Genomic DNA, 15130 nt, shown 5'->3' with positions numbered 1-15130 from the left:
ATCACAATGAAACACTGCTACATATCAGAATGGCTAAAATTAAATAGACTGACAACACCAAATGTTAGTAACTAAGGATATAGAACAACTGGAATTCTCAAACATTGCTGTCAATGGTGTAACATGGCATAACGACTCTGGGAAAAAGTCTGGCAATTTCACATAAGGTCAAACACACAATTCTACTTCTAAGTCTTTACCCACCTATAATAAAAACATATGAATGTTCACAGCAGCTTGTTCAAAACAGTCAAAAACTGAAAACAATCCAAATGTCCATTTAGAAGTAAATGAATAAACACACTGTGGTTTAATAAAATACTAGTAAACAATATAAATAAATTATTGATACTTACTACAACATGGATGAATCACAAAAATATTATCATGAGAGTAAAAAGCCAGACACAAAAAGAGTACACATTTTATGAATTCATTTATAAGAAGTTTTAGAATAGACAAAACTAATCTATGATGAAATAAATCACAACAGTGGGTACCTGTGGGTGGGAATGGGGAGAGGGGATGGACTGGGGAGATCATAAAAAAAGTTTATGGAGGTAAAGTAAATGTTTATATCTTGATGTAAGAGTTATGCATTTGTCAAACTCATTAAAATGTATCCTTATAATTTATATACAGTAAAAATCAGATTATATCTCAACTAAAAATTTTTTAAAGATGTGTTCTTTCACCAAATACTATGTTTTTAAAACTTATACATAATAAGTTGAAAATTCAAATATATGTATTTTCACAACTTCAAAAACCTTTCAAATTAATTTTAAACAGTAAGAGTTTATGGAATCATTTATTTATTTGCATGTTTGTTTTTATAATAAGACACAGATAATTTAGAATTTTATAAAAGATTCCGTGAAATAATTTTAAAAGTATGTACCTTGATTATCATTAAACACACTTAAGGCTGGAGCAACCTCAGTTGTGTTCCACAGACGAAGAGTGCCATCTGCTGAACAGGACAGCAAACGCTGGTGTGCTGCACTGTAAGCCAGACCCCAGACTGCGTCGGTGTGGCCGAGCAGAGGGCCCCTTAAAACAGAAGGGTCTATAGAAAACAGCAAGAAGGCAAAGTCAGGAGAAAAACAACTTAAAAAGGTACTTAGAGTCCAGAGAAAACAAAAGGACATGATAACAGTATAAAATATGCTTCCTACTGTCTATGATTTTTTCTGAAATGCTGCAATTAAAAATAGGCTTGGAAATATGCAAATGTAGTGTTTAAAATTTAAAATTAAAATTACAAAGTACACATTTTTCTATTTTAAAAAATTAGGCATTTCATTCTCCCTCTTTTTTCTTCCATTTGTCTAGATATTTTATTTAAAGAGCATGTTAACACACATAAATCATCTGAATTTAACTTCAGAGAAAACACACTCACATTCCCTGAGAAAGTGAAGAGAGATCCCTCCCTCCTCCACCTCCTTGAGCACTGTGGATATACTCCTTCAGGCCACTTATCCCACAGTACCATGAACGGCTGTTATTCCTGGGAGCAACGGGCCTCTGGCATAAAGGACATGAACTGAGATCTACAGGAACCCCCAAATTCTCAAACAGCACTAACTGACATATGAATGATGTGCAGGGGGGGAGAGGGAGGGAAGAGGCAGGGAGAGGGAGAGAGGAGGCAGGGAGAGGGTCACTTAGCACTGTTTCATGATAAAAGTCAAATCAGAAACTAATTATTAATCCTCACCTTCAAGATGGCTCACAGAGGTTAAGTGTAAAATGTTACTGTTGTTATCTGTCCTAAATCCTCTCTCAGTCATACCCTAAAGTACTTATTAAAGACATACTGTGTGTTAGGTACTATGCTATATGCCAGGGCCACACAGATGATTAAGACATAATACCAACCTTGTCCTCAAAAGACAGTGTGACAAGTACAACAATAGTGACAGAAACCAGTTACATGGACAGTAACTGGGAGAATGACACCTAGAGTGTACAGATGTCAGCAGGCAAAGAATAGAGGAGTCGTTCCTGGTAAAAGAGGCAGCGCCTACAAAATCACAGAAGGAATAATAGTGTGATATGTAAGGAAATAAGCAACTTAGAATTACCGGAGTATGAAGTTTGAGGCAGGAAGTGGATCAGATGAAGAGTGGCTAGTTTATAGTGAGACTTCTATGACACATTAAGGCAGTTGGAAATTATCCTAAAAGCAGTAGGGAAGGGTTCCCCAGGGACAGCAGGGTGAAGTACCTACTTGATAAGGTAACTCTGTAAAGAAAACAGACTAAACAAAATCAAGATGAAGGCAAGGGGACTGTTTCATTAGACTGAGAGTGATGATGAAGACTCAAGCAAGGGCAGTGGCAAAAAGGACAGAGCAGGAGTAAATTTTAAAAAAATATTTAGGAATGACATAAAAAAGACTAAGTAATAGTAAGGTGTGGATAGTAAAACAGGAATCAAGGATAATCTGTAGGTTTCTAATTTGGGTAATTCTGTAGAGCCACCAACTAATAAATAATATATGGGAGAAGAAATACAGCACTTAAGAGGATTTATGGACAATGAGATAGCCACTTTAACATCTTCTAAAGACAGTCTGAAGCTTAAAGAGGAGACTTATGAGTCAACAGCATATAAAATCATGGCAGTAGATTCAATCTAAAAAAGAATATGTGAACAATGCAAAGAATGAGTTAGGGCCTGGACCTTGATGAATGCCAATATTTAAGATAAGAAAAAAAAAAGGAGTTTACGAAGGATAGGGAAGAGAAACTGTCACAGAGTTACATGTCAAAAATGCCAATAGTAAAAAATAAAATAAAATAAAAAAATGCCAATAGTGCACAAATTTAAAAGAGGATGGAACGGTCCAGTTTCAGAGAGCCAATACATCTAGTAAAACAAGGACTGTAAAATACCCTTGGATCAGGACTGAAAATCTTGTTATTCTTAAGTGGTGTGACCAGAAGATGGAATACAAAGGGAGGTGGTGCCCAGGGAAAGGACATGGAATTAGTAACTAGTGAGTGTGTTTTCCATCATCAAGGAGACACAGATGGTGAAGGAAAGAGAGTCTAAACAGAAGCCAGGGAGGGAAATAAAGCCAGAAAAGGCTTCCCCTTGCTCAGGATGGGGGGGATATCTGAATTTATTTATATGCTCAGAGGATGAGAAGAGAACAAAGAGGCTTAAGATGAGAGCCAGAGAGACCTGGGGTGGAGAGTGGGGGAAGGGTAGCATGCAGCCTCAAAGGAAACAAGAGACAATGGGGTCAAGAGCAAAAGCAGAAGGGTTGGCTTGGGACAGAATGAGGACAACTGATCGATCCTCTGTTAGATAAAGGAAGTAAGGAAAAGCATGAAACACATAAATGAGCAAGAGAACCAGGGAGAGAGAGGAGGTTCACCTCTCACAAAATATATGTTAAATGCTTATTAAATAAATATTGGAAAATTTTTTTATTTATTAAATTTCTTATCTTTACTTTGGTTTGGTGATAAAATTAATCTAAAGTAATAATGAAAATAAAATATGGTTTAATGGTAAATATGACACTTTGTACCATTCTAGAATTTAAGAAAAAACCAAAACAGTCAATTCCTAAACCAGTTTTTACAAGGCATTTTATGGTAATAGCTAGTGACAGATTATAATAAGGATTTGTGCCTCCTGGCACTTCTGAACTTATAAGACCTTTCAAATATTTTGGTGCCATGGACTCGAAAAGTCATTAGCCTCTATGTCCTCCAATAATTGATCAAGAAGATGATGCTAGCATGCATTTTCCTTCAAAGTTGTTTATCAGAATAGAGATGAAATATGATTACAGATTAGTAATAATGTATCAAGTACTGCTCAGATGCCTAAAATGAGAAAAACAACTGTCAATCAAGCCAGCATCTCCCATCAATAAGACTTTGGGTGTTGGGAACTATTTTCTCAGGAAGAATACATTTTTTCTTTTATATTATATATCAAATTGGTTCTTAACTATAGGAGCTCTTTTGAACAAAGATACAGTTCCCTTTTATCAATTTATTTTTTGAAATATCTCATTTTCTCCTTTAATGCTATGTAAAATGTGTAAAAAGAAAACATTTTATTCTTTCATATCTTTGGAGACTCACATACCATAGGAGTCATAGGGGTCGATGTTGGGGTTGGTCGTGTTCCAGCCCTGGATCAGTCCATCGGTACCACCACTGTAACACTGCTCACCGTTGCTGCTCATCACCACACAGAGCACTGGACCTCTGGGAGATAACAATCAATTTTAGTCTCAAAAAGAATCTGATAATAAGACTTACTAAAATTAAGAATACTTAATTATTCAAATGGCTATTTTTCAGCTTTATACAATGAATGATACTATCAAAGCATTGTTCATTTTTCTTCCTCTGCTAAACCAAAGGTTGGTAGACTATGGCCTGTGGGCCCAAACCAGCCAATGGTCTGCTTTTGAACAGTCCTCAAACTGTGTTTCAATATTTTTCTTAAAAATGCATCTTACATTTTTAAAAGGGTTATAGATCCAAACTAAACTAAAAAATATCCTGCAAAGCCTACAAATATTTACTATCTAACCCTTTATATAAAAGGTATTGTGGCCCTAGCCAGTTTGGCTCAATAGATAGAGCATCTGCCTGCAGACTGAAGGGTCCTGGGTTTGATTCCAGTCAAGGGCACATGCCCAGGTTGTGGGTTCAATCCCCAGCGGGGGACATGCAGGAGGCGGCTGATCAATGATTCTCTCTCATTATTGATGTTTCTATCGGTCTTTCCCTCCCTCTTCCTCTCTGAAATTAATAAAAATATATATTTTTTAAAAAGTATTGTGATCTCTGTGTTACAAAGCAAGTGACCATGGATATTCCTTAAGCTTAACAGGAAAAGCAATATATGATCACAATAAAAAATTCTTGGATATTTTTATGTAGGTTATCTTTAAGTGAAAAAAAGGCAGGATTTCTAATATTTCAACCTAATTGCCTCAACTTTCTTTTAAGAAAGATATAAACATTATTCAAACATCATGCAAATAAAATATAATTTCAGCAAGAATCCCTATTTGGTAGTGATAAATTATTTTTAACATTATCTGCCCGTTTCTTTTACAATTACAAAAAAAGCTACTAAATTCAACAATACATAACACAAATACATAAGTGAAAGAAAAGAAAATATTCTAATCCAGCTGAATTATAGTGATGTTTATTTTTTTAAAAAGCACATACTTACTTATGAGCCCTGAATGTATAGATTGGCTCCACATCAAGAGATGTACTCCTAAATCAGAGAGAAAAGACGGCTTTTACCTCTCTAAGTTTCAGCAGTAAACAATATTACTGAATTACATCATAAATTCTGGATTCAATTTCCAGTGCTGTTAGGCAAATTATTTAATCTTCTGGAATTTCAGATTCCTTTATGTTTAAAATAAAACAAACAAAAAAATAGGGATGACACCAAATACAGGATTAAATGTGATTCTACAAGAAAAACAGTTTAGGACAGGACCATGCACTTTAATTTCCTGGTATTTCCATGCGGGTTAATATGTTTGTCCTTAATACTTGCAGAAACTGTCCAAGTCATCAGTTCATTCATTACTCAGAATACTGAGTGTATGAGTGCTCTACAGTGCCTAAACTGGCCATGACTGTTAATGGAAATTGGATTAAAGTCCATATCCTACATTGTATGCAAATTTTAATAGGCATATGGTCTCTCCCCTCGAGTCATTTCCAAAGTTTCAAGTTCAAAGATGAACAGGACACTGTTATTTATAAGTGAAGGTATTATTACTAAGCTACCACCAACAAGAAATGTGTTTCAATATTTTTCTTAAAATTTAGTCAAGAATATATGATGAAACATTCACATTCTCTAGTCTAATGTGATGCCCACTGTGACCAAAGAACCAGAAAGACAAAGAGCACAATTTATAACCAGAAGTAATTTTTTTATGCTGAAGATACCTGATCCAAGTGAGAATTCACTTGGTTTTAGCAAGATCTGGTGCAGCTGATAAATACTGATAAATCAAGTATTTATCTAGTCTATATATGACTCACAGCAGGAATGTCACTGATCTCTTTTAAATGGGCAATAGATATACTCTACCAATAATAAAACTTCTGTCATCTCCTCCATTTGAAATTCATTTCTACTCTTCTAATAACAGAAACGCCTGACACTATAGAGGGGTCTTTGCTGGCAGATGCTGGGTTCTGGACCATGTGACCCAAGGAAGAAAGGAGCTCCAATAAGGACACCAACAAGTAAGATTAGGACTAGCCTGGTGACTGATAAAAGGGTTTGCACCAACTCATGTCTGTCCATGTCTAGAGAAAAACCAAGGGGGCCAAGACTAGCAGTTATACGATGGCAACAACACTGCCTTTCAGTCTAGACATCTTGGTAGACATAGGGAAAATGTGGAAAGTATCTAAAGGGTCAAGGCAAAAAGACAAGGCCAAAGAGGATCCCTCCTCCCCTCCCAATTAACCTTCCCTCCCTTCCACTCCAGAAGTCCAAAGCTTGTAAACAATGCAACAGATTGGGGTCCGAGTGTGATGATCATACATGCCTATACCTATTTACAGCAATAGGAGAACTTACAGTACATTTAAAGGGCTCCCCAAATGTGACAAACATTTAAAATACTGTATAAGGATTGTAATCAGGATTCCTAGGAAACCAAATCACACCATTCCTCCCTAAGTGTCAGTTTTCTAACCTAGTATTAGACTGTGAGTATAAAGGGGAAAACACTCTAAATTATATGACATGGTGAAGAAAGAACAGAAGAGATATATGAGAATTTAATAGTAAATAATAAAGTCAGTATTTTTCTGCTGAAAATCTGTTAATTAAAATATTCAAATAAAGTTAAAGTAGAATATTCTCACTTTTTGGCTGGGGCTGTTTTCTGTAAATTCCACATTTTTAATGTGTGATCTTCTGATGCTGTTATCAAAACGGGCTCAATGGGGTGGAAAGCAAGGGCTCGAATGCCATCAAAGTGACTTCTTAACGTAAATTTAGGGTTCCATGTCTTCCTCAGTGCATCTTTATTATTTGCTATCTATTAAAGAAACAAAAGAAAAATACCTATACATTTAGATCAGGATAGGGAAAAAAACTATATTTCAACATTAATTCTTGCTGATTTATTAAACCATCACATTCTGCAACTTTCAAAATGATATAATTTTTAAATGTAAATAACCAAATCAATAAACAAAATTAGTAATATATCAATAGTGGTTTTCTTTGAAGAAATATAATAAGCACTATAATAAGAAAACAGGTAACAATCCAATACAGAAAGAGGATGAAATTATTTTAAAAAGTAAAATCAATCTTCACCAGGATGATTAAAAACAAGTAATTTCAACCTAAATTATTCATCCTAGCACAGAAACTAATTTTGGGTAAAAGTTGAAAAACCAAGTTATCTTTAAACATGTTAACATTATAGAATATTATACTTTTGAGCTTTTCAATACTCTCTAATAACTAAATTTTTTCATCAAATTGGTAATAAAGTTTATAAACTAGAAACATAAAATGTTAAAATTAGAGGAGACAATCAAATGTTACAAAAATAGATTTCATTGATAAAACACACACATCATTGTGTTGTTTTTCTCCACAGAAACTCCATCTCATCTCAACAACTAAAAAATAAAAGCACAATGTTTTCATTCCAAGTAACAGGAAAGCTAACGAGGTTGGTCTATGACTTTACACTAGCACCATGTATGAACTCTTCACACTCCAGGCGTGGATCCAGGGGAAGACAGAGGTCTAAGGAGGGGAGTCTGATATTTGGAGTTTTTCCCCAGACAGTGTTTACGGATACCAGAGTGATGGCTGAGAGGTGGAGCTGTGCTTCTGCCTCCTCTGCAGTACAGGAGGATGCAAACTGGGTCCAGGGACTGTCCAAAAAATGGGGATTGGTGAACTACCTTGCTTTGGGTTTTGATTTCAAAGGGCTGCTCCTAGACATATGAGTAAACTGGAAGAGCACAAGCCCTTGCAGGGACTGCAGATTAGCTATACACAGATCATGTCCAAACCTGAAAGTGAAGTGAGGTGATACAGATTTCTAGTGGCTGCAGGCAATCGACAAAAGCAAATTAAAATATACTCTCTGGGGCAAGATACCATCCTAGGCCCAAAGTTACTCTACAGACAATTTTTCAAATATAGTTATTTGGACATAATACAAGATAACTGTGCCCATATGAGATAATAAAACATAAGTGAAAATAAGCAGAAACAACACATAATAGTAAGAAAACTAGAGTTTCTGATTCAAATTTTAAAATAATCATGCTTACTATGTTCAAGAAGATAAAAAGGCAAAATTTACAATTTTGGAAGAAATCTGTAAACAATGAGGAATTCTAGAAGCAAAAATATAAGACCTCAATCAATTAGTTTAATTACAAATTACACTAACTGAAGAGAAAAGCAGTGAACTGGAAGATGGGCCATAAAATAATCTAGACTGAAATGTGAAAAAATAAAAGATGAAAAATACAGAAAAAGGAAATAGGAGACAGAGGCTGTAAAAAGAAGATCTAACAATATAACTAGAGTTTTATTATGGAGGGGATAGTGATAAATAGAGTAGTGTAAAGATAAGTGGCTGAGAACTTAGAAAGCTGATGATCTAAGACAGTGGTCGGCAAACTCATTAGTCAACAGAGCGGCAAACCGCGGCTCGCGAGCCACAGTTTGCCGACCACTGATCTAAGAAGTTTAATAAAAAGAAAACTAAACTTTGGCTGACAATCAGGACACAGGGAAATATCAGTTAGAGGGGGAAAAAAATCAGACTACCATTGTATGACCAATAGAAATGACAATTGATTTTAGCAGAAAACAACAAAAAAGGACAATGAAATATATATCTAGAGTGCTTAAAAAAAAAACCACCTTGTTAATTGGAATTCAGTACTAGAGATAAGTTAACCCATTTTGGTGAAATAAAGAAAATTTAAGAAAACCAGAAACAGATTACTGGCCACGAGTAGATAGATCTTCACTAAAGAGAGAAATATGAAGTGTTCTTAGAATAAAGGGAAAGTGATCCCAGATGGACAGTCAGACACACAGGGAAAATGGGACAAAGCAAAATGGGTAGTGTAAATGGATAATCCTAATTTAATATCAAGTGTACAAAGCAGTACCTTGTTGGAAATAAATGTATAGAGAAAAAAAAATACATAACAAGAATGACATACACAGGGTGTGAGTTTTGTCATTGTTTTTTTAATCCTCACCTGAGAGTATTTTTCCCATTGATTTTTTTGGAGAGAGTGGAAGGGAGTGGAAAAGGGGGGGAGAGAAAGAAATATTAATGTCAGAGATATTTGCCTCCTGCATGCACCCTGACCGGAGCTGGTGATCGAACCTGCAACCCAGGTATGTGCCCCTTGACCAGGAATTGAACCCTCGACTGGAACTTGCAACCCTTCGGTATGCAGGTGAACGCTCTAACCACTGAAAACACTGGCCAGAAAAAGAAAACAATGGCCAAGGCAAAGGTAGGAGTTCTAAAATAGAGTTAAAAGTGTTCAAAAGGGATGTGCATGTAATATTTTTTAAATATATTTTTATTGATTTCAGAGAGGAAGGGAAAGGGAGAGAGGGAGAGAAGCATCAATGATGAGAGAGAATCATTGATTGGCTGCCTCTTGCACACCCCCAACTGGGGATCGAGCTTGCAACCTGGGCATGTGCGCTTGACTGGAATAGAACCCGGGACCCTTCCGTCTGCAGGCTGATGTTCTATCCACTGAGCCAAACCAGCCAGGGCTGTAATATTTTAATTGTAACTTCTAGGTAATAATTAAAGGAGTTTTATATATATATGTGTGTGTGTGTGTGTGTGTGTGTGTGTGTGTAAATATATATATGTGTGTGTGTATATATATATATGTGTGTGTGTGTATATATATATATATATGTATGTGTGTATGTGTATATATATATATATATATACATATATATATATATATATATATATATATATATATATATATATATATGAACCTAATATGCAAATAGTCCCCGCGGGAGTTGGACCAGGAGACTGATCCCTTGCTATGACGTGCACTGGCCCTCTAGTGAGTGTATAAACTCCAAGTAATGGGGGAAGGGGTGAATTAAAAAAAAAATAATCAATCCCAATATAGGCAAAAATAGGAGGAAAAAAACAAACACAGAACAGTGGCACAAATAGATGGCATGCTTAAATCCAAAGATATCAGTCACTACTTTAAAAAGAAATGGACTAAAAGCTCCAATTTAAAAGTTTGTCAAAGGTTAGATGAAAAAAAAGTCAACTAAATGGTGTTTTTAAAAGACAGATACAGAACACAAGGATACAAAAACATTGAATAACAATCTGTATCACATATGGAAAAAATGGAATGCAAGGAGTCAGTTTATATTAGATTATTATAATATATAACAAGAATGACATATATATAGGGTGTGAGTTTTGTTGTTATTTTTGTTATTCATCACCTGAGGATATTTTTTCCAGGTGAAGAAAAATGGACTAGGATGGGAGGTATAAAGAAACATGGATTTTAGCTGTTTTTGGAGGTAGAAACCAAGACACCTACTAATGGACTTAGCACAGAGAGTGCGAATTTTGGATTTCCAGGAAGAGGAATGAGTGGTGAGGGTTCCTCTTTAGAGTACTTTCTTATCATAGTCATAGTTTGCTTAGGCATCTGGCCTACATCTTCCACACATCAGGAGCTACACTGTATTCTCCAACAAAGATGAAGTAGCAGAGTCAGAGGATTTTAAGGAAGAGATAAGATAGGTTGTAAATAGTTTATGAAATAAGCAACTGTTTTTCTGACAATTTATTATGATGAACAATTACAAATGCATATATAAAACAACTGTGTTTTGATTGCATCAAGGTATGATAATTTCAATTTTGGTCCAAATCACTATGAGTCAGCCTTAAAACCTTCAGAGCACCCTATCACTTCTCAGCAGAATACTGATGTACTAAATAAGCCAGACAAATGATACCTTTAGGCAGGCATGAATGTCAATTAATTACTGATGCCCTAAAACATAAAACAAAACCCAAACGTAATACTGGAAAAGGGAAATCCTTCCTTTATCTAAAACCAATAAACAAGCTATACTAACATATAGATTTCAGTACAGCACGTAATCCCTATATGATGTGGAAAATATTTTTATTTTTATAATATATTCATGAATAAAATTCTATACTTGTGAAGTTTTGCTCCTTTATTACCATCTTTTTCTATAAAATTAACTTTTTACTTTCAAAAATGAGTAAAAGCAACAAAAATAAAATGATCACTCACGTCATATGTTAGTGAATCTGCTTCATTAGCCACAGTAAGGCCTGCCAATTCTCCAAGCCCCAGTTCATTTTCAAGGGCTTCATCTGCTCCCATGATGAATGACTTCCCAGAGGAAGGAGGAAATGTCAGTGCTTCCACTGAAAGAAGACAAAAGAAACACAAAAACATCTCTACAGAGTCAATAATTAATCTCATAAGGGCATGTCTACATTTGATTATTTTAAAATGTTTTTAAACATAATAAAATTCAGTGAGCAGAAAATCCTGAAGAATTGTTTGCTTTTTTCATATCATAATCATAGCTAAAGGTAACATCTAATTAGAAAAATAAAACATGAAACAAACCCAATAGTTATTGTCCTTTCTTTTACACTACACAGAAAAATGTGTCTAAAGGAGAGTCAGTTTTCCTCACATGATAGTTCTTGCTAATTACCCAAATTATTTCTATCAATTATTAAAAATATATAGCAAGTAATTCTGAACACTGTTGGTCTCATTCAAATAAAATTGTTAATTCTATAACCTGGAGGAATGTAGAAAATTTCAAATAAAAACGGTACAACTGAAACATGCTGATATGAGGCAAAACTACTATGTAGCGACAGAAATCAGGATTCCCTCTGGAGAGGAGAGAAGGGATAGTGATTAGAAGGACTTCTAGAGTCCTGGTCATGTCCTGCTCCTTGGCCTAGAGGCAGTGGTGACATGGTTGGGTTCACTTTGTAATAATTCACTGAGCTACACTTTGGTGACTTCAGCAGCTTTCTGTAAGTATGTTATATTTCATTTAAGAATACTTATTTTAAACAAAAATTCTTAAAGTGCCCATTTGAACACTTTTCTTTAGTTTCCAACTGTGCTTCAAGATGTCAGATTTATTTTGTGATAAATATAAATACCCTTACTTTATAACACTGGACATATACCAACCCAATCCCTTTAGTCAATATCACAGAAGAACCAGTTAAAAGAAAAATGCTAAATTTATTATATGAAGATTTTATTTAATTTGACCAATAATAAAATGTCATTTTTTATAAATGCAGATTATTCTGACAAATGGTCAGAGGTGGTCACTCTGTAGTTTTCTACAGGTGGTTACTTTACTGATGACAAGCATTTACGGGCTCATTAGATGAATTTAGTAGTTTAAATTGGCTGTTAAAGAAATAAATTTTTTCTTAAAAGTAACAAATAGATTCATTTATTAGTATATGTAGAAAACTGAATTTACTAGGTGTTTTTCAGCTATAGACTCATTCCTATAATTTTTTATTCAGTCATAAATATTTGTCAAAGAAATGAAAGAATAGCTTTGTGCTTTTAAAAATAGTAGTGGCAGAAACTCTACTGAAAAACTTGTAAGAACAAAGTGAAGCACAAATTAAGATATTTTCAAACCACCATGCTTTAGTTATTATTAAAGCAGCAATAATACAAATGGGTTTTACCAAAACATACCATATATCCTCTGAGGAAATTCAAAGAACCCTAAACATTTACTAATAATGAGGGGATTGTTTAAATTAGAAAAGCAATTTTCATGCCAAAATTTCAACCACAAGATTCATGCGAGACTGAAACTAGGTCTTCAGCCAGGTGTTTTGTTTTTTTTTTTTAATATTTTCATATAACTTTATGCAGGTGTTAAACAAAAATTACTCTTACAAAAAAAGACAGATCTGTGGGATTTGACCACACATATTGTTTGGGCTAATTTAGCTAGTGCTCGAGAAATGGCCAAGAAAATCCTGAAAACACATACTCATGGCTAAACTAGCAGCCTTGAGGGTTAAAGAGAGAAAGCAACAATAGGCATAACCTTATTTGATTACTAAGATTTCTTAGAACTTAAGACTATAATGCCTCTTAAGTATGGCACTTGCCTCCTCAATTAATAAAAATAAAGAAATGTATATAGCACACAAAGGCCATGGAAGCTTTATCTGAAATAGCAAAGATGTTCTAAACTAGAATTTAGAGTTGGTTTTTAAGTTTATGTACACCTTTTTAAGTCTTAAAGATTGGAATCAAACCCCAGTGAATATAAGAAAATCTAGATTTGGGGAATGACAAGTATTGATAGAATACAATTCTTCTTATAGAAAACCATTTCTAATAAGAATTTAGATATGCATATCCAAGTGCTTTTTATGCTCAGAGTGTCTTAAATACTCACCTTCATCTGCTCTATTTATTTCATGTTCAGGAAGCCTGGAGCTGCTGGGTCTGGAAGGTGAACCCACAGATGGCTGCAATGAAGGAAGTTCATCAACATCTCTCAAATTAGCAAGCATATCTTGTAGTTTTGACCTATTGGGCCCTAGCCCAAAAGAGGGAGGGAGAGAACAAAAGAGAGGATATAGAATTATTCAACTGCATTAAAATGGTGCCATAAACTTTATTCACAACTGCCAACATTCACCTTTAAAGCTACCCTACTATATTAAAAAGTAATTATTTTCCAAATTTTCAAATTATTTTAAAAGTTTATTTCTTGAAAAGACATATTTTACATATATTTTTAAAATTAAGTTAATGAAATATCACTATTTGTATGGAAAAAATGTTCATGTGCAATTTCGACCATTAAAAATAATATTCTATCACTCTTGCATATTGGTCTAAATTCAGACAGACACCACAGACTGTGAAGCTACTACTGTATGCCAAATTAAACAATAACATCACTTTTTGTTTGTTTGCTTAAATTAAGTTGCATTCATTGCCTGACATCCTGAAGCTATGGTACCCGAAGTGAAGTCTCATGCCCTGCTGATTACTTACCTGAAACTTGATTCTTCATTCTCCCACATCCCTGTTTTGACTGTTTTATATAGGATAGAGGCTGAAACAGATCTTCGGTAGTTTTTCCTGTTATAAGTTTAATTAAGAATGGGAAATCTTACCCATAGTCCGTTATGTTTTTTTCCTATACCAGCATAAGCAATTTTAACTAATACCTAGAAATATATTTCAAGACAGCATGACTGGAGTACACAATTTGACTGGAAATATATCTACTAGACCATATTAAAAAAATTCAATCTTTCCCAATGAATAAATAGTTCAATTAATAAAATATTTATAGATTATAAATTAATGCTTCACTTATCAATTCAAAGCTTTCAGTTCTGTTTTTATCGTCTTGACTTGTTCCCAGACTACCATTTATCCAGATAATATGAATTGACAATGAAAACAAAATGTGCTGAACCTGTCTATAGCCTCTCCAGCTTCAGTAAAAGACATAAAAATTTTTCCCTATAGAGAGTCATTTTTCCTCATCATACTAAAAAACTTTATGCTTTATGCCTAAATACTGATCATAATCCCTACATTCAGGAAATAACTCATACTAATAGGAATACTCTTCCAGTCAAATGGTGCAGTTTTAGATCTTAAAGTGCTAAATTTCAACTACAGCAATGCCTTGATATTTGACAAGAACTGGACAATCAATATAATAGTACATGGGTTCTACATAAGTCCTGATACCATACCAATTTAAAGATCTTTTACATTTCAAGACATTCATTATTGCAGCATAATGACTTAAAGAGATATATCAACTTTAAGTCAATCTAAACATTAAAATATTCTTCTTTTTCTCATATATGATATACAAATTTTCCTCGAAATTTCAGTTTAAAGGGGTTGGTCATCAATTCATTTGGATAAAAGGTACAAAATATTCTTGTTTTAGTATTTATATTGATTTAATTTAGATTGAGAAGACATCAAATGACATCATCTCTCAGTTA

At 34.2% G+C, this 15130-nt stretch overlaps 1 protein-coding gene across 3 annotated transcripts in view; it reads right to left on the bottom strand.

The window, feature by feature from the left end:
* Window positions 1-15130, bottom strand: part of STRN (striatin) — a 74411-nt gene that overhangs the window by 6686 nt on the left and 52595 nt on the right. For 2 of the 3 annotated variants that reach the window (XM_080686427.1, XM_080686429.1), the window contains exons 9-15: window positions 14154-14240; window positions 13546-13689; window positions 11364-11500; window positions 6897-7072; window positions 5224-5271; window positions 4117-4238; window positions 902-1069 (exon numbers count right to left, since the gene is read on the bottom strand). In XM_080686427.1, coding sequence (XP_080542553.1) covers window positions 902-1069; window positions 4117-4238; window positions 5224-5271; window positions 6897-7072; window positions 11364-11500; window positions 13546-13689; window positions 14154-14240 — 882 coding nt within the window. The remainder of the gene's footprint in view (window positions 1-901; window positions 1070-4116; window positions 4239-5223; window positions 5272-6896; window positions 7073-11363; window positions 11501-13545; window positions 13690-14153; window positions 14241-15130) is intronic. The other variant, XM_080686428.1, reaches the window with a different exon arrangement.

The sequence above is a fragment of the Plecotus auritus genome (genome assembly GCF_963455305.1).
Source record: "Plecotus auritus genome assembly, chromosome: 8".
Classification (NCBI taxonomy): Eukaryota; Metazoa; Chordata; class Mammalia; order Chiroptera; family Vespertilionidae; genus Plecotus; species Plecotus auritus.
Note: the sequence above shows the minus strand (reverse complement) of the source record. Positions and strands in the feature narration are given on the sequence as shown.